We start from the raw sequence: 20,401 nt of genomic DNA, 5'->3' as shown, positions 1-20,401 counted from the left end.
CACATTCACATATACACTCGCACACATTCACATATATACACACACATTCACATATATACACACACATTCACATACACTCACACACATTCACATATACACTCGCACACATTCACATATACACTCACACACATTCACATATACACTCATACACATTCACATATACACTCGCACACATTCACATATACACTCACACACATAAACTTACACAGACTCACATAAACACATGCTCGTTGACATATATTCACACAAATACACATACTTCACACACAAACACAGTAACATTCATACTCACATACACTAACATATACACACACCCAGTCACACATTCATGTACTCACATACACTCATATAATACACGTGATGACATACATACTAACACACTCATGCACATTTACACATTCATACACACATACACATACTTGTACACTCAGTCACATTCATACATAAACACACACTCACACCCTGACATACACACGTAAGCACACACTGAAATAGTCCCCCACACATCACACTCAGTCACAGGAGCGCACTGATAGTCACACACTGACATGCACATACACACTCATGTAGTCACATACACCATCACCCTCATGCACACACTCACACTGATAGACACACACATGCACGCACACATTCATCCACATAGAACAAAGGCCAAGTTCCTAGTGTGACCCAGCTCCCCCAGCTCAGCTCACTCTCTGCTCCCTAGAGGCAGCTGCTGCCGCCATCTAGTGGAACCTCCCCTCTTCGCATCCTTTTCTCTCTGCCCACATTCTCTTCCCAAATGCCCTATGCTCCAGTAATAATTCATGTGTTGTGAGGCCCTTCACATGTGGCATGGGGAGTGCAGTGTGTGGCTTGAAGGAAGACAGGCTAGATATCTTGAGCCTCTTCTCTCCCCCCCTCCCCCAGCTTCTCCAAGGGAGACATTAGCTCCTGCTAGAAAGGGAAGCAGGAGGCTAGGGCCAGAAGCTTGGCCACTCCTCTCTCCCCAAACAGAGGGAGAGTGGAATAGAATTTGATCTGTTTGCTCCTTTGAATATTGCTCATCTAGACAATGTGATTCTCGGGTCCAAGCTAACTTCTGATCGCTGTTTCATTAATGGGGGAACAGGACCCCAAGCTCTATAGCCAAGATTTGATCCCTTTCCCACCAAATACCAGTTCCACAATGAACACACATAGTAGGTAGTCAAGAAAGTCATTTATTTGATTTGAATAGCAAAAATGGAGATCAAAGATGGTATACATGGGAGAAGGTACACCAGGCAATGTAGAGTAAAGGAGCTCTCCCATTGGGAGCAAGGCAACCCAGCTCAGCCAAAGGAGAGTCTCAGATCTCACCCAAGGAGAAACTCCCCAAAGTCTCATATCAGCTTCTTCCCAGAGGCTTTTCCTTCAGTAATGGGAAGTGGGGTGGACTGTGTCCATCCTCTCTCTCCAAAATGGAAGCCAGAGGCGCCGGGGGCCACTGAAGAGGCTTAAAGAGATTCTCACCGAGCCTACAACGCCCTTTGTGCAGACACAGAACCCTGATCTCCACTAGTGAGGAGGGAGTCCCATGCTAATGTATTTGGGGATTCAGGTTACACGTGTTTATTAGTGTCTAATAGTTGACAAAGCATTTTCCTTACAACAATTCTGTGAGGGAAAGTGTATAAGTACATTTTGCAGATGAGAGAACTGAGGAACAGGGAGACAGGGCACCTTGGTCCAGCTAGTAAGTATCCAGCTTTCACCCAACTCTCACCTGCAGCTCCAAAGAAGCTGCAGCATGTGCAGTGGCAACACCTTGGTGAAACCATCTCTGCAGACAGACTAAACCAGGTTGAGGGTAACAGACAGGCCTCAAACCCAATGGTGAGTTGGGGGGGGGGAGTGTCTACCCCCAGCATGTGGAAACTTCCATTGGCAGAATGGGCGGATGAGAACAATTTGTTCCACCGGCCATGAAGGCAGCTGAAGCAGGTGCTGTGGAGCGCTTAGAGCTTGGGCAGACATGGAAGAAGCCAAGGTCATCCTCTGAATCCTGGGCCATCTGCAGTCAGCCTGACTTTTGTCTTGTCACTGGACTTCAATGATTCTAGAAGAGAGAGTGAGGCTGATGTCTTTGTGAAGCTCTCTGCCTCACTTAAATCCAATTCACTCACAAGTCAAGACATCACACCGTCAAAAATATTCATAGCAGCTCTTTTTGTGGTGGCAAAGAATTGGAAATTGAGAGGACGGCCATCCATTGGGGAATGGCTGAGCAAGTTGTGGTATATGAATGTGATGGAATACTATTGTGCTATAAGAAATGATGAACAGGCTGACTTCAGAAAAACCTGGAAAGATTTGTATGGACTGATGCTGAATGAAGTGAGCAGAACCAGGAGAACGTTGTACACGATAACAGCCACATTGTGGGATGATTAATATTGATAAACTTAACCCTTCCTGGCAATACAAGGATCTAAGACATCTCCAGAGGCATTGTGACAGAAAATGCTATCCACACCCAAAGAAAGAACTACGGAAGCCGAATTGCTATCTTTTTTCTCTTCTGTTGAGTTTTGTTTCCTCTTTCTGATGGTTCCTCCTATTGGTTTTAATTTCTACTTACAATATCACTAATGTGAAAATATGTTTAATATGAATGTAAATGTAGAGCCTATATCAGATTGTGCGCCATCTTGGGGAGGGTGGTGGGGAGGAAGGGGGAGAAAAATTTTAAACTCAAAAGCTTATGGAAGTGATTATTGATAAATCAAAAGAAATTCATTTTAAAATGTAAAAAAAAAGAAAAAAAGAAAACAAAGAAAACAAAGGCCAAACCACATCAAATGATAGGAACGTTTTCATCACTCTTAAGCAAAGCATAATTCCAAATTGATTTCTAAGATGCTTGGACCAATTCACAGTTCCGACAAAAGCGCATCAAGGGCTGGCTTGCCTTTCTGCAGCTGCTGCAGCATTGGCTACTTCCATCTCTTGCCGTTCCTGTTAACATCCCGGGTGTGAAGCGAAACCTCGGAACGGTTCTTATTATGAGTGATCTGGAGCATTCTTTCTTGTGGCTGCTAAAGTGGCTTTTGGGCTTGCGTGTATCTTGGAAGTGAGAACAGTGGCAGAGATATTGGCCACAAAGCTTTTTCCTCATTGAAAGCTTCCCTAATTAGCCTTGCTGCTCTGACTTGGTTCATGCAAAACGTGGGACTGAATGGAATTGAAATGTTCCGTTGTCTCTGCGGTTACCTCCACCCGCAGTCCTTGTTAGGAAAAAGACCCGGCTTCTTGTCTGGGCCTCATCTTTCATGACCTCGCCTGCTCTTTGTTTCATTGTCTGTCACCTGCCCTTGTTTCCATCCTCTGTGGGTCTTTGGGCTAATGAGTTCTCCATGTTGAAGATTATCCTATCTAGACACTTCTCCCTTTTCCATCGTCATAATGTTTCTCTTTATATCTTTGAAATTTCATTTGTACCCTTCTGGGGTACTCCCCCAAACTTGGAATAGTAGGTTGAGATCCCCAGAAGTCAGCTGCTACCCTCAGGTTCTAGGAGCACCTCCTTGTGTGCTTCTCATTAACGCTCAGCTAGATAATTAGCTTCGAGCAAAGGTATTTGCTCAGAAGGTATAGCAAGAACGGCAGTTACAAAAACATTCCCTCAAAAGACAGGGACGTGTTCACCCCCAAATACAGGGTCCATGGGAAGAGTGTACTTAGAGTACGGTGGCAGTGGGGCCATATGTAGAGAACATGTGTGGCAAAGGGGTAACTCTCAACTCCTGATACTGGAACCTCAACCATCCAACTGTAATTCTCAACTCCCAAACCTGGAGTACTCCAGCATTGGACTCCATACATAGACCCAAGGGCTGTGATTGTTTGCCTCAGCCAATCATAGGTATTTCTTGTGTCTCATCATCCACCTCCATCCAATGGACAAAGCCTTGCTATCCTCTCTTACTGATAAGGACTTATTCATACATTTATAGGGAAATTCCCTGATACCTGTTGTTCCTTCATTTTCAAAGAGGACCAATGACATGATGGGGTGATGTCTTGACTTGTGAGTGAATTGGATTTAAGTGAGGCAGAGAGCTTCACAAAGTCATCAGCCTCACTCTCTCTTCTAGAATCATTGAAGTCCAGTGACAAGACAAAAGTCAGGCTGACTGCAGATGGCCCAGGATTCAGGGGATGACCTTGGCTTCTTCCATGTCTGCCCAAGCTCTAAGCGCTCCACAGCACCTGCTTCAGCTGCCTTCATGGCCGGTGGAACAAATTGTTCTCATCCGCCCATTCAGCCAATGGAAGTTTCCACATGCTGGGGGTAGACACCTCCCCCACCTCCAACTCACCATTGGGTTTGAGGCCTGTCTGTTACCCTCACCCTGGTTTAGTCTGTCTGCAGACATGGTTTCACCAAGGTGTTGCCACTGCACATGCTGCAGCTTCTTTGGAGCCACAGGTGAGAGTTGAGTACCAGGTGAACACCAAAGATTGATGAGCAGCCCTGAACTCAGCAAGCCCTCGCACCAGAGGGGCTAGTCCTTCCTGAATACCCCATACAGCTTATCATTTGATGTCGAGATCTTACACATGCCCCCAAGGAAGAAGCAAAACTACCAATAGCAGCACTTTTGGTAGCAGCAAAGAGCTAGAAACAAAGTAGATGCCCATTGACTAAGGACAGGCCAAGCATGTTGTGCTATGTGAATACAATGAAATATTACTGAGCCCTAAGAAACATATGAATAGGAAGAATTCAGAGAAGCTTGGGAAGACTTACATGAACTAATGAAGAGTTAAGTAAGCAGAGCCAGAGAAACAATATACAAAATGACTACAACAATGAGAAATGGGAAGCATAGCAAAACAAAGCCAAACTCTGAGTGATTCAAATGATCGATTTTGGCCTCTTTGTGGCAGAGGTGGGGCTCTATGGGTACAGAATTTTGCCTGCACTGTCAGACAGAGTCACTGTGTCAACTGGTTTTGCTGAACTCTTCCCCTTTGTTACGAAGGAGGCCTTATTTGGGGCAGGTGCCTCTATCTGGAAATGACTCTGATGTAAAAAGAAAAACTCAGCAGAAAGTTAGAGACAACAAAAATATTTGGAGGAAAAGAAGAGGATCAAAGAATGTCTAGGACCATTGGATGGGGAAGATGGGACAGGATAGCAGATGACAGAGATAAGGAAGAGCTTTCAAGTCTTGCATTGCTTCTATTTTCTCTGCCAAGTAAAAAGATCTTTGGACTGGAAAGGACAGAACAAAAGGGGCTATGTAAGAGCTGATGTCCCAGATAAGTAGGGAAATGGTAGGAGGGAGGTAAACTGCCTTTCATGAACTCGTGTCACCAGGCCCAGGGGACTGAAGGAAGTAGCAGATATGACTGCTGAGTGACCGTCAGTGATTTTTGAAGGACTGTGGGAAATGGGAGAGATGCTATGGGACTAGAAGAAGACAAATGTAACAATTTTCAAAAAACAGAATCGATTGAAGCTGACAAACTATAGCCCAATGAGCTTGACTTCAGTTGCTGGTAAAATTATTGCTTGTGTTATTAAAGAGATAGGTACAAGAGATAGGTAAAGAACACTTTAAAAAGGAAACAGTGACCACAAAGAGCTAGCACGGTTTCAGCACAAACACGTCATGCAATCCTAAGCTTATTTCCATTGTTTACCTGGAAGATCATGGGAATGCTAGTAGACCTAGATTGACTTTTCTGCTTTTTTAATTACTACCAAATCATCAGAGTGAGTATTACTTTATAATACAGTTTGCGGTCTGGGAGTGCTATGCCCTCTTTATTTCTTTTGTTTTTTCATGCTTTCCCTTGATTCTACACCTTTTGTTACTCCAAATGAATTGTGTTATTATTTTATCTAGCTTTAAAAAGTAATCCCTTGGAAGTTTGATTAACATACCACAAAACCTGTAAATTAACAATTATTAATAGTTAATATTATTAATAGTTACTAATATTGTCATTTTTTATTATATTGGCATGGCCCAACAATGAACACCCATCCAATTGTTTATCTTCCTTCATTTCTGTAAAGAGTGTTTTGCAGTTGTATTCATATCAATCTTGAGTAGGTCTTGGTAGACTGATTCTGAGATATTTCATATATTTCCTAGTTATTTTGAATGGGATTCCCCTTTCTATAGTTTCCTCCTGGATTTTTGTTCTTGTCCCCAACTCCTGCCCTCATACTAAGGGACTTCAGCAACATATATTGACAGTCCCTCAAATACCCTTACCTCCCGGTTCCGCAATTTATGGATTTCTTACGATCTACTCATCCACCCTAGCTCACCTCAGCTACACACAGAGATGGACACACCTCTGATCTTGCCCATCACCCACAAATGTTCCACATCTATGTTAATGAATTCTGAAATTACCTTACGTGATCACAGTCCATTGCCATTCTACCTGTTCTTTGTGCTCATCGTGACCTCCAATTCCTCCGTCTCCTCAGCTCTTTCCTCAAGTTATCACCCCTGCACTGACTACACTCTCCTCTATTTCCCGTCTTAATCCCTTGGTGAGTCAGTTTAACTCTACCCTATGTTCCTCTCTCACTTCCTTCCCCCCATTCTTATTTAGCCCCCAGTCTCACACCCCCAATTACCTCTTGAACATCTCAAACTGGATGTCCTGTGGACATCTCAAATTCAAAACTAAACTCCCTATCTTTCTCCCACCCCCCAAATTTTGGAAATTTCCTTCTTCCTTTTGAGGGCCCCATTGTCCTCCCAATCACCCAGGCTCACAACTGAGGCATCATCTTCGATTCCTCATTCTCTCTCACTCTTCCATGTCCAATCAGTTGCAACCACTTTCCTGATATCTCTTGTATATTCACTCTTCTCTCCTGTGCCCTGCCCCACTTCTGGTGCAATCCCTCATCCCCTCGTACCTGGACTATTATAATAGCTGCTGTAGAGTCTACCGGCCTCTTGAGTTCTCCCCCATTCCAGTCCGTCCTCCCCTCAGCCATCAAAGTGATCTTCCCAAAGCACAGGTCCGACGCCATCACCCCCCCCCCAAACTCAATAAACTCCAGTGACTCCCTATTGCCTCCAGGATCAGATAGCAAATCCTCTTTGGGGCATTCAAATGCCTTCATAATCTGTCCCCTTCCTACCTTTCCTATCTTCTTCCACCTAACCCCCCACCCCACCCCCACACAAACATACTCTTCAATCCAATGACACTGGCCTCTATGCTGTCCCACAAACAAGAGGCTCCATCCCCAGTTTCCAGGCATTTCTAAGATGTTCTCCCTCCTCATCTCCACCCCCTGACTTTCTTTAAGTCCCCACCAAAATCCCACCTTCTGCAAGAAGCCTTTCCCAGTCTCAGTTAATGATAGTGCCTTCCTTCTGTTCATTATCTCCTATGTCCCCTGGATGCAGCTCGTTTGTACATAGTTGTTGACTTGTAAGACTGGGATTAGGAGCTTCTTGATAGCAGGGACTGTCTTTTACCTTGCTGTGTAGCCCCACTGCCTAATGCAGTACCTAGAACACAGTAGGAGCTTAATAAATGCTCATTAACTGACTGACTATTAGAAATGCTGATCATCTTTCTGGATTTCTTCTCTAGCCTGCTAGTTTGCTGACGTGGATCATAGCCAAGAGTTTGGCAGAGGCACTGGTGCTCTTCTTATGGACAAGACGAAAGGATGGAGGCCATGCAACGCTGTGACTAGATGGATTTTGATCTAGTTGTCACTGAGGCTTTATGTCAACTTGGGAGGAGGTCTCTAGTGCAGTTCCCCAGGGCTCTATGCTTGACCCTGTGCTATTTAACATTTTTATCAATGGCTTAGGGGCATAGATGACTGTGCTTCTGACATTTTCATATGACACAAAGCTGTGGGGGAGGTATACGTACTGGGAGCTCCGTGGTCCTATGGGGTAGAGGGAGAGGAAGAGGATAGGAAGGGGTACAAGAAAAATTGATAGGTGTTTGGGCTCATTTTGGTCCCTTGGCATTGTCCAGAACCCTGCTTCATCCTCCCAGAATCCATACGTGTCCAGCATCAGGTCCCACTGTGCTGTGGGTCCTGGTAGAATGTGAGTGTCTGATTTTCTCTGGATAGCCCATGATGTTTCCAGGGCCAGGTTGGGGTAGGCTTCAGAGGTCAGGGACCTCTGGATGCTTCCTGGCCAGCTTCAGTCAAGGCAGTACTAGGAGAGGAAACCAGGGTGTCTGGAACCTGGTGAAGAGAAGGCCCTGATGAGGCAAGGTTCGACAGGCCTGCTACTGAGAAAACCCTGGAAAGACTTGCATGAAATAAAGCAGAGTGGAGCAAGCAGAACCAAGAGAATGCTGTACACAGGAACAGCAATATTGTCCAAAGAGTGACTGTGAATGACTAAGCTATTCTGAGTAATGTGATCATTCAAATCAGTTATGAAGGAGAATGCCATCCACCTTCAGAGAAAGAACTGATGGATGGAAGGATATAGTGTATGGTTCCACATATGTATGTGTGTGTTTATATATGTATATATGTGTATGTATATGTATATATGTGTGTATGTATATGTGTGTGTATGTATGTGTATGTGTGTGTATCTGTGTCAAATGCTGGCCTTCTTTAATGCGGCCTAGGGAGGGAGACAGCTCAGAACTCAAAATGTAACAAAAAAAGAAATTCTATAAAATGAAAAGAACAAAAAGAAAAGCCCTGTTCCCAGCTGGGCGGGCCCTGCCAGCCCCTACCAGCCCTCGGGAACAGCAGGTTAAGGCTGGCTCTGAGGCAGATCAGAGATCAGTGTTCTGCCTGTCAGAAGGGCTGGTGAGGGCAATTAAGCAGGCCAAAGGAACGAGAATAAGCCCCAGCCTCAATCTCTGCTAGAGCTGCTTAGGGTCACTTACATAGTCTCAGCTAGGCCCCTGGAGACCAGCAGATGGGGAAGGATGTCTCTCTCTAGACTAGACGGCACCATCTCCTCGCCCCTGCCTTGTGAATCCCAGATATTAGCTGCTCCCAAGAGAAAAGGTTCAGGATTCCCTCCCCTTTCCCACCCCACCCTTACTCCCTATATATCTCTGTCTCTCTCTCTGTCTTTGTCTATCTCTCTGTCTCTGTCTCTGTCTCTCTCTCTCTCTCTCTCTCTCTCACACACACACACACACACACACACACACACACATTCTTACATGCAAACATCTACACACACAGACCTTAGAAGTATATACGTTTGCAAACATCCCATCTTATCCTTAAAAAAAAGCCCTCCCCTTGCCTCTACCATCCTTCAAACTATGCTCCCATAGCTCACCAACCTTGCACTTCTAAACTCCTAGGGAAAAACCCCCAGACTCCTCCTTTCACTGCCTAGCCCTTCCCTGATTCTTTGCAATTCGCCTTCCAGCTCTCCCACTCTCTTAAAATGACCGTCTCCAAGGTTACCAAAGATCTTGTCATCACTATATTCCCTTCTCAGCCCATGCCCTCTGACCTCCTCGAGCTTCTTTCTCTCAGTCCTCCTCCGACTTGTCTGACTACTCAGTTTCCTTTGTTGGATCTGTCTTCTGCCCCCTAAGCATGAGTGTCCCCTAAGATTCTATCTTGGACCCTCTTCTCTTTTAAATTTAGGGCTTCAGTCAATCAATGAATCAAGTGACTAAAAGCTTACAAAGCGATCAGCGCGCATGCATGCATGTATGCCAACATCCATCCATCCATCCAGACATCCTCCTCACTTGGTCTTCACAACACTCCTGGGAGGCAGCTGCTACTGTGACTATGAGCTCAGTTTTGGATATGAGAAAGTGGACGTTCTGAGAAACGAAGAGGCTTGCCCGAGACCTAGAAAGGGCCAGGCCAGGCCAACCCTCTTTCTACATCGCCACACGTGTCATCGTGCACATCACCTAGGTCACAGCCAGCATGTCCTTGAGGCCCCAGTGAGCCTGGCTGCCAGCCTCAGGGACCACACTCCCTCTCCCACCCAGTCTGACATGGGGGAATCTTCTTAACGTGGATGGACAGAAGAAGTGGGAAGAGCCTCCAGGCCCCTGAAGTAGGACACTGGGGAGGTGTGGGAAGGAGGGCTGCCAAAGCCTCAATCTCCCTGTCCAGCCCCCTGCCACTAGGAGCTAATCTCTTAGCCCATAATCTGCTTTCCAAACTCGTATTTCCTGAGCTACTTCTCTGCCCCCCCACCCCCACTCCCAAGCTAATCAGCCAGAGCCCCCTCTGCCCCCCAAGGGCCCGGGCTATAAAAGGACTATGGTCAAGAGCAGTTAAAGCAGAGCAGGAGACTGGGCTGCTTTTCGTATTTCTCTTCAGGTAATATCTCCTGCCACTCCAGTCCCATCCCATGCTCCCTCTGTCCACCTGTGTCTGACAATCCTACCTTAACAGGGGCAGGGAGGGGTGGGAGAAAGTTGCCCCTCCTCCAGCTGAGCAGCGGCCACCCAGGTGAGATGACCCTGTGTAGCACAGTCTGGGAGCTGTGTAGTCCTAGGCCCTCTCCACCCCCGGAGAATGGCAGCAGGACGAGCCCGGCGGCCCAGCAAGCACCACTAACGGTGTTGGCCGTGTTTCCGGTCACGAGGTGACGGGGCCGGGGGACGGAGGGCAGGCATCAGGATGGCAATCCAAGGAGATGGGATTGGGGAGCACCAGCAATAGCAATGGTGGCGAGGGGGAAGAGACGGGTCCAAGGGAGACTCCTGGCCCTCGCCCCCACTTCTTTTACTACCACTTAACAACCTGGGGCTTCCTGCCTCCAACAACCCAGGTCCCTTAGGGAGGGAACGTGGCAGAGGGGGATAACAGTGGCCTTTGCACCCAGAAAAGTTGAGTGTGAATCTAGACTCTGCCTCTTACTGCTTCTTTGTGACCCTGGACAAGTCACTACCCCTTTCTAGGCCTCTGCTTTCTTCTCTGTCCGTGAAACAAACAGATTGAGATCACCAACCTCTCAGGGCCCTTCTAGGTCGAAGCCCACGAGACGATGATCTTTCCTGTTCGTTAAACCTCCTCAGTAGCCAAAAGATGCTTGTAGCCTTCCTGAGGAGGCCTGGGAGTGCATGGTCCAGGGACAGAAAGACGCACAGAGAGGGTCTCACTCAAAGCCGCGGGGGCTCAGCTGAGCACAGTCTGTTCTCCTTCCAGGTCCAGAATTGGCTTGCCAATTCAAGAACAGAAATACATATGTACTTTTCCTGAATTGAAAATTCCATTGTATATATAAATTATATATACATATTATATATACACATATAAAACAGGATATGAAGAGGTGAGGGAAAGTGTGTGTGTGAGGGGTAAGAAAGGGCCCATGACAGCTGGGGAGGGGGAGGGGTTACAGAGCAAGGAAACCAGTGTCTTGTGGCCCCCGGTAACTGCTTTGCTGTTGCCCATCTACCATCATCCCACCATTGAGAATCCTGCTGGGGGTTCAGGAGCTGGCAGAAGGGAGAGGTGCCAGGGAACCAACTTGCTGAGGCCTCTTCTCTCAGAGGATCGTGGGTGCTGACACTGGAAGGGACCTTGGAGATCCTGTCATCTAACCCCTTCATTTTATAGCTCAAGAAATTGAGGTCCACAGAGGAGTGATTTGCCCAAGGTCACCAAGGTGGTCACAGATACCAAGCTCCACGTCAGGACTTCCAGCTCCCCAGGGAGTAATCTTGCTTCCCTCCCTCCCCAGAAGTGCCCCCAAACCGAGCCCATGGCCACCAGCTCCAAGTAAGACACCCTTTACACTCCCTGTGATTCCCTGACCACCCCATGCTCCATACCCCCCAGTCTTCACTATAACCCCAAACAGTGCTTGCTGTGAGCATAGAGGGGGTAGCTCCCAGCCTTCCCACTCTCACTCCCAGCCACATTCCCACCACCATTTCCCCCCTAATTCCAGCAGCAACTGTTTCCTTCACACAAAGCCCGCCCCCCCATAACCCTTCCTGTCTCCTGCTCCCCAGGGTATTTAAGAAGACCTGCCCCAATAGGAAGGTGAGAGGCCCAAGGCCAGCTGGAGGGAGGTCCACGTGCATCATTGAAGGATCCCAGGGAGGTTTGGGTAGAGGGGTCGTGGTGCGGGGGAAGAGCAACACAGAGTGATTTGGAGAACTACAGGAGGGGTTTTTCCTCTAACAGCTTTCCATCTACCTGGGGAAACGGGACTTTGTGGACCATATAGACTCAGTGGAACCCATTGGTCAGTGACCTCCAAATGGCCAGAGATCTTGACATCAATATGGTGGAGGGGAGGGAACTGGAAGTAAAGTCATGAAAAAAGAAGGAAGCAAATGAGAGGGGAGGGGGGGGTCAGCCTTCCAGGGGCATCTCTCTCCAAGCCTTCTCATTCACTTCCACAGATGGTGTTGTGCTGATTGACCCTGAGTACTTGAAAGATCGAAAAGGTAAAGGGGTGTGTGTGTGTGTGTGTGTGTGTGTGTGTGTGTGTGATAGACACACAGACAGAGACAGAGAGACAGAGACAGAGACAGAGAGACACAGAGAGAGAGAGAGTGCCCACATATGCCTCTGTGTGTGTGTCTTTCTATCCTTCTTGAGTCGGGTCTATCAAGTCTGGGATGGGGGACCATGCTGGCCTTCCCCAGGCCCTGAAGTAACTCATGAGCTAAAAGTTGGTTTGAAATTAAGCTTTTAGCCATGGTGAGCTGAGGCAGCTCGAGTCTCTGTGGGAGGCCAGGGAGAGCCTTGAGTGGCCTGGCAGTGAGGACCCTCTGCTCTGCATTGCTAGCCCTCTCTGCATCACCTCCATTCCATCCTCTGTAAACTGAGGGAATTGGCGTCAGTGGCCTGACAGTCTGAGAGCTAAGCGAAGGGACAGCTTTGGCGTGGCAAACGGGATTGGAGGCTAAACGAGTTTCTGAAGCTAAAAACCCCACAGCCTTCAGAATGTTCTTGTCTTTGTTCTTGTCTTGTTCAGAATGAACTTGTCTTTAGAAAATAAACTTTTCAAGTTAAAAAAAAAAATGGACAAGTTGTTTTCCAGGCAGAAAGGAAAGTTGTTCCGCTAACCAATAAGCATTTCAAAGGATGGCGACGCCTTCTGGCCAGGGCTCCTGTGCCCCGTAATGTTCGTCTTTGTTGTGTCCAACTCTTGGTGACCCAACTTGGGGTTTTCTGGGCAGAGATAATGGAGTGGCTCACCATTTCCTGCTCCGGCTCATTTTATAGATGAGGAAACAGGGTTAAATGACTTACCCAGAGTCACACAGCTGTTAAGTATCTGAAGCCAGATTTGAACTCAGGTCATCCTGACTCCAGGCCCTGTGCTCTATCCACTGCACTGCTTCTCACCCTTGCTGTTTGCCTACTTCTGTCTAATTCCTACCCACCTCCCTGTGTCTCCTACCCTCTTCTATGTCCTCCTTTATGCCTCTCCAGCTCTTGGGCTCTCTGCCTCTCCTTTTCTATTCCAATTCTGCCAGTCCCCTCCCCTCTCTGGACCTCAGTTTCCCCATCTCAAATGTAAGAATAGGACTAAATCTCTATTCTTACATTCATTCAGTCATTTGATAAGCACATACTCCACACTGACTAAAGCGCCAGGCACTGTCTTAGGTGCTGGAGCTACAAAGAGAAAAATCACTAAGTCCCTGTCTTCAGGGATCTTACAGGCTAGTAGAAGGATGAGGCCTAAGCAGCGCACCATGACATCGATTCTGTATTGCTCTGGTACACCGAGGACCTGTGATTCTGGTGGTTTGGAAGCTCCCTCTACCAACACAGACCCCAACCTGCTTTTCTGTAGCTTAGAGTCAAGTTCAGAGATGGGGTGACTTCCCCCCAGCTAGCGAGTATAAGAAGCAAGACATGAACCAATTTAGTTCTGCCTCCAAATCCAACACTCAACCATGCTGCCTTCGGGTTGCATCCGTGAGACTTTCAAGTTCCTCGTGTCCCTGGGCACAGCCTTATTCTGGGTCAGGCCCCTAGGGTCCTATTCAGGGCCAGCTTGCTGTTCTTCCTGCCCACCGTGGGGCACCACCCCCAGCCCTCCATGGCAGTTCCTCCTCATTTCCCCAGTGTTTGTGGTACTGACCTGCGCCTTCCGCTATGGCCGGGATGATTTGGATGTGATCGGTCTGACGTTCCGCAAAGACCTCTACGTGCAGGCCCTGCAAGTTTTCCCCAAAGAGCCCTCGCAAGACCCATTGCCCCTCACAAACCTTCAAGAATGCCTGCTGCACAAGCTCGGTGACAACGCCCATCCCTTCATCTTCCAGGTGAGCCCCAAGCCCTGGACTGGACATGGGGGCACCGGGCTTTCCCCCAAGGAGGGCAAAGCTGGCAGAGGGAGGGCAGGCTAGGGTGCGGAAGGGGAGGACACAGAGAGTAGGGGAAGTAGAGGAAAGGCCCTGGCCTTCCTGTTTGCTGACCTCCTTCTGGCATCCCCCTTCCTCTTACAGCTGCCCACCAATCTGCCCTGTTCAGTGACCCTGCAGCCTGGGCCTGAGGATGCTGAAAAGGTGAGCTCCTGCTTCCCTGGGGGAACAGGTCGGTGGGACAGGAGGACAAAGCAGGAGAGACTGATGCAGGGAGCTGGGGGGACCAACCCAAGGAAGCTGAGGATCGAGACCTGGTACATTGTCTCTGTGGCCCATGGAAGGAGGGCAGATGCCTTTGTCTCCTTCCCCACCCCCTGCAGGCCTGTGGAGTGGACTATGAAGTGAAGAGTTTCTATGCTGAGAATTTGGAGGAGAAAATCCACAAGAGGTACTGGCTTAGAGGACCCCAGACCCGGAGCTGGAAGGACCCTTCGAGGTCACCTAGGCCAATCCCCTGCCTTTTACAGAGGGATAAACTGAGGCCCAAGGAAGGGAAGGCATTCGCCCAAGGCCACACAGGCAGCAAATGGCATCTCCCTGGCTCCTTTCCCTCCCCATCTCCAATACACAGCCAAGAAACAGGTCTACCCCCTCTGGCCCAAGACTTCCTCTGCCTCTACAGCCTCGTTCCTCCTTTTCTTCTGACTGTCCTTCTTCCCTCCGGAGGCTTAGACTGGGAGGCCCGTTATAAGAGAATTAAAGCACCAGAGGAGCCCTGTTTGTACGCAGAGAGAGAAGGAAAAGGAGCGGGTGGGCTGGGGGTAGGGGAAAGTGTCTCTGAGAGAATTCCCTCTCCCCCAGGAACTCTGTGCGTCTGATCATTCGAAAGGTGCAGTTTGCCCCCCTGGACCTAGGCCCCACGCCCCGGGCTGAGACCACCCGGCACTTCCTTCTGTCTGACCACCCCCTAAAGCTAGAAGCTTGGATGGACAAGGAGGTCTGTGGCCCTCTTCTCTAACTTATCCCCAAAGGGCACAGGGAGCACAGAACCGGGAGTTGGGGTGGGACTCATGCCCACAAGGAAGGAGCTTCCCGGGGTTCCCCAGCTGCCTGGTGATGGACTGCACCCCCGGACTGCAGGTTCACTACCATGGAGAACCCATCTCCATCCATGTTGCCATCTATAACGGCACCAGTAAGCTCATCAAGAAAATCAAGGTGTCGGGTGAGCTTTGCCCACGACTTCTGCCCATGGGTGTCCTGGGGCGGGGTGCTGGCTGGGGGCGGGGGGACGGGACACTGCTTTTATGGTTACGTTCTATTCCTGGCCGTGGCGGGGATGTGCAGTTGACCAGATTGTGGATGTCGTCCTGTACTCCGGGGACAAGTACACCAAGACTGTGTTTACTGCAGAGTTTGGGTGAGAAGCTCTACTGAGGCCAGGGGACCAAGGCGGGGGAGGGCAGAGGGGAGGATAGGGCTAAAAGGAGGAGGAGGAGGGGGCTAGTGGTTGGGGCCTGAGCAAAACTGGCTCTTGGGGGAAGCCCAGTAAAGCAGAGGAAGATCTCAGGGTTGTAGATGACCGCAGAGGTCACCCAACCCCCTCGTTTTTACAGATGCCCTAACCCTCTGAGGTGGGAGGGGGAGGAGGAGGCAGAGGGGTCTCTCCCCAGCCCCCTGGGCTCACTCAGACAAGATTACCCAGGAGTCTTCTGGAATCATTCAAGACTTATGTTGGGAGAGGACATTCCATGGAAGGGGAAGAGGGGAGGACTTGGAGTCAGGAAAGATCTAGGTTCGCTTACCCCACTACCACATGCTAACTGTGTGATCTTGGGCAAGTCACTGCCCCTCTCTGAGCCTCAGTTTCCTCATATGTAAAATGGGTCTGGGCAGCTAGATGCCAAAGTGGATAGAGTGCTGGGCCTGCAGTCAGGAAGACTCCTCTTCCTGAGTTCAAACCTGGCCTCAGACACTTACCAGCTGTGTGATCCTGAGCAAGTCGCTTCACCCCATTTGCCTCGGTTTCCTCATCTGTAAAATGGGCTGGAAAAAGAACTGGCAAACTACTCTGGTATCTTTGCCAAGGAAACCCCAAATGAGGTCACAGAGAGTCAGACATGACTGAAACAATTAAACAACAAAGTGGGCAACTAATGCTCACGTTGCCTACCTCTCAGCCCTTGTGAAGATGGCATCTGAGGAACTTTAAAGTACCGTAGTATGGCCAGCAATCATGTAGACAGGCTTTCACAACAAGGTTACAGAAAAGGAAACTGAGGCCCAGAGAGGAGAAGCGACTTGCCGGGGGGCTCCAGTGAGTGTCTAGGGCTTTTTCCCACCCACCCCGTGACTAGAACTAGATTCTGCTTAGTTGATCCTTGTTTGCCCCTCTCCAACAGAGAGACTGTGCCTGCCAACTCCACCTTCTCCAAGAGCTTCACGGCAACTCCAAGCCTGGCTGCCAACCGCCAGAAACAGGGCCTGGCCTTGGATGGCAAACTGAAGCACGAAGACACCAACCTGGCCTCCAGTACCATGTGAGGATGGCCCTGCTCCCTCCCCCTCTCTGGCCCTCCTCCTTCACACTGACCCCCAATGAGCCACTCTTGCACACTCACAGAACCCAAGGCCTCAGACCCAAACGGTCAACAGCCTCCCTGCCCCTGTGGGCCAGTGCAATCCCCCAGGGGGCGCCCAATAGACCTAGGGCCATCAGAGGGCACCAGAGAAGAGGAGAAAATAGAATGGAAAGGTAGAAGAGGAAAGAAGGATGGAAGGAGGGGACAAAAGGAGAGAAAGCAAATGAAAAGCAAGGTGACTGCAGAGTGGGATGAAGTACCATGAGCGCCAGTAGCGCCAGCCACTGGAAGGGTTCAAGCCAAGTTGGCACGGGCTATCCTAATCCTCTAACTTCAGCTCCCAAGGCATAGGGCACCCCGTCTCTTCCCTCATGCCTAAGTCCACCCTCTCCCCAGTCAATGAGTCAGACAATCAGAGAATCTGAGGGCTCAGCCAAAGACTTTGCACATAGTAGGGAAGAAAGAAGGATTTGCTGAGTTGAATGTGAATATTCTAGAATGTCAGAAGTCAAAGGACCTGAGGATCTGAGGTCTTAAGCTGGAAGAAACCTCAGACAACGATGAGTTCAACTCTGTCATTTTACAGATAATGAAATTGAGACCCGGAGAGGGAAAGTTACTTGCCTAAGGTCACACAGCTCTCTGTGTCTCAGTCAACAAGTATTTCTTCAGTTCCTACCGAGGGCTCTGTCCCGTGCTAGTAGATGTAAGGGGACGCAATGGAGTTCTGCTCTCAGGACGTTTATAATCTAGCTGGAGAGCCAGTTTAGAATGCTCCCAATTTCCCGGGCAAGTTGAGGAATAGTTAAATAGTTGGCCCACTCCAGCTCTGCTATTTAGTAGCTGTTTTACCTTCAGCAGGTCCCTGGCCCTCTCTGGACCTCTGTGGACCTCTGTAGACTGAGGGAGTGGGCCTGGCTGCCTTCTCAAGTATCTTCTAGCTCTGCCTTTCTAAGCAGAGTATGGGGCCATGGGGAGGGCCTTGAGTGCCAGGTGGAAGAACTTGGACTTGAGCCTAGGAGGGCCATGTTGAGAGAGGCGTCCTAGGGTGCTGGAAAGCACAATGGCTCTACATTCAAGAGGACTTGGGTTCAAATCCTGCCTGTGGCACATTTACTGCTTGTGTGATGTTGGACTGAGGTCAGTGAGGGCCCTTCTAGGTAAGCCACGAGGTTCTCAAGACCTGGAGAGGGCTGCTGCTGATTGCAGCAGAATGGAAAGGGACGTTTGAAAGGAAAAAACAACAGGGTCTGGTGACCAACACCATTCCATTCCCCTCAAGAACAACAAAGCCGGGGCAGCTGGGTGGCTCAGTGGATAGAGCTCTGGCCTTGGAGTCAAGAGGACCTGAGTTCAAATCCAGCCTCAGATACACTTACTAGCTGTGTGCCTCACTGGAAAAAAAAAAAAAAAAAAGAAATATAAAAACAACAAAACCACTCCTTCTCAGCCTTCAGCCGGGCACGGACAAAGAGGCTCTGGGGATCCTAGTGTCCTATCAAGTCAGGATCAGCACAGTGGCATCTCGTGGAGGGTGAGTGAAGGCCCACTTGGGGGATGGGGGAAGTTAAGCAGAGAGAGGGGCCCTTACACTGCTGCTTCCTGCCCTTGTTGGCCCTCTATCAGGGGTCTTTCTTCCCACTCCCTCCCAAGGCAAGCCCTCCACTCATCTCCACCCCCTCCCCCCCCACGCACACACATAGTCATGCCAGTCTGCTCAGTGGGCAAATACCTCCTGCTTCCCACTGCCATTGCCCGATGGGGGAATTATTCTAAAGCTGTTCCCTTCCAAGAAGGTTAGGTCCCTCTTTTCTTTGCCTAGCTGCTAACCCTGGGGATCCTTCTGTCCCCAGCATCCTAGGAGATCTGACGTCCAGGTAAGGAGGAGGAAGGGTTGCCCGGGGGAGCAAGGCTCGAAGGAGCAAGTGGGGGACCGCCTGAGGGGTCAGGCTTGGGGAGCGGTGGGGCCGCGGAGGTCAGTGACTAAATGGGGGGCATCTTGGCAGTGACATGAGCGTGGTGCTTCCTTTGAGCCTGATGCATCCCAAACCATCTGCTGGTGAGTGACCCTGGGGAATCTTCGGAACGCTTCAGCCTGGGAGTGGAGAATTAGGTCGCCCTGCCAGAGATCAGCTCAGGACTGGGGGTTGGAAGTGGGGCAGAGGGGGCTTGGAGAGGCTGTGGGGAATATGTTGGAAGGATTAGATGCTGTTGAGTAAACACGCCTTCCCAGGACTTGGCCACTTGGAATCTTGGAGTCAGAGGCCCTGGGTTAGAATCCTGGCTCAGTTACTTACTCCCTGGGTGGCCTTGGGCAAAGCCCTTATCATCTGTGTGCCTCGGTCTCCTCCTCTATCAAATGAGTGGGTTGAATGCAAATGACCTCTCCAGGAAGATCTGGCTCCAGACTTGGGTTCCTAGCCCACCTCTGATGTTTACTACTTGTGTGCCCTTGGCCAAGTCACACTCCCTAACTCTCATCAGTTAGCTCCTCTATCAAACGAGGGAGCTGGCCTAGCTGTCTCAGCTCTAGCTCTGGGAGCCCACGATTTCAGTCCTGTGCTCTCCCCTGGGCTGCAGATGTCACCAGGTACCAAGGGGTGGGCTGGGGGGAGGGGTCGGCCTTTACAAGTGTCGGAAGGACAATTTGAATTTTGGTGGAGGAGACTCCTTTCAACTTGATAGTGTTGGAAAGGTCTTCCAATGCTAGAGCCCCTACCCAGAGCAGTGTCTTTCATGAGCCTGCTTCTCTCTGCCTCAGAGGGGAAAAGGACCTGGGTATGGGGGCACAGGAGAGTCAGGAAGATGACAGGGGTCTCTCAGAGGAGGGGGCAATTAATGGGCAGTCCAGATAGTTGGAGGATAGATGATGGGAAGGGGAAAGGAAAAGGGAAGGGGTAGGGGGAGGTAAAAGGAGAGGGAAGGGAAGAGGAAGGAGAGGGGAAGAGGAGGGGGAGGGGAAGAGGAAGGGAGAGGGGAGGGGAAAGGAGAGAGGGAGGGGAGGGGAGGGGAAGAGGAGGGGGAGGGGAAGAGGAGGGGAGGGGAAGAGGAGGGAAAGGGGAAGGGGAAGAGGAAGGGGGAGGGAGGGGTCCAGCCTGGGAGATGAGAGGGAGGGCAATGAAGAAGGAAAGGATTCAGTGTAGATGTGGGTCCTTCCTTCTCCCTCATCCTTCTGCTGCTACTCTAGAAGTGAGGATGTCGTCATTGAAGACTTTGCTCAGCAGTGGCCGAAACTCCAGGGGGCAGATGAGACTGAGGAAGAGGCCACGTCCACCGCCTCCGGGACTGAGGACAACTGAGTAGGCCTATTGAGCCTGGGACCTGGTGCCCCTCGGGCCCCATGAAACTAAGCAAGGCCCAAATAAAGTACACTGCCTTGTAGTGAGTGTGTTTCTTCTTCCAAGATGGGCCCTGAGTGCCCACGTTTCACTGGAGGCCTGCACTTCAGGCTTCATCATTCACTGGTCAAGGAGGAAAAAAAAAGCCACAATGATGCCATTAGTTGGGCTTCTTTGGGATGGGTGGACAGGGGAATGAACTGGATTCTG

At 49.6% G+C, this 20,401-nt stretch overlaps 1 protein-coding gene across 1 annotated transcript; it reads left to right on the top strand.

The window, feature by feature from the left end:
* The first annotated feature begins 11,699 nt into the window (after positions 1-11,699).
* Positions 11,700-20,152, top strand: ARR3 (arrestin 3). Its single transcript, XM_027836747.1, has 16 exons — positions 11,700-11,716; positions 11,953-11,983; positions 12,128-12,188; positions 12,349-12,393; positions 14,030-14,229; positions 14,413-14,472; positions 14,652-14,719; positions 15,133-15,268; positions 15,412-15,496; positions 15,619-15,691; positions 16,674-16,811; positions 18,304-18,387; positions 18,707-18,730; positions 18,860-18,912; positions 19,434-19,443; positions 20,044-20,152. Exons 1-16 carry the CDS (start codon positions 11,700-11,702, stop codon positions 20,150-20,152), a joined length of 1,194 nt encoding a protein of 397 aa, XP_027692548.1.
* Positions 20,153-20,401: the final 249 nt, after the last annotated feature.

Source organism: Vombatus ursinus, unplaced genomic scaffold, assembly GCF_900497805.2.
Source record: "Vombatus ursinus unplaced genomic scaffold, bare-nosed wombat genome assembly UNPS02014819.1, whole genome shotgun sequence".
Lineage (NCBI taxonomy): Eukaryota > Metazoa > Chordata > Mammalia > Diprotodontia > Vombatidae > Vombatus > Vombatus ursinus.
This window is presented reverse-complemented; position numbering and strand designations above follow the sequence as displayed.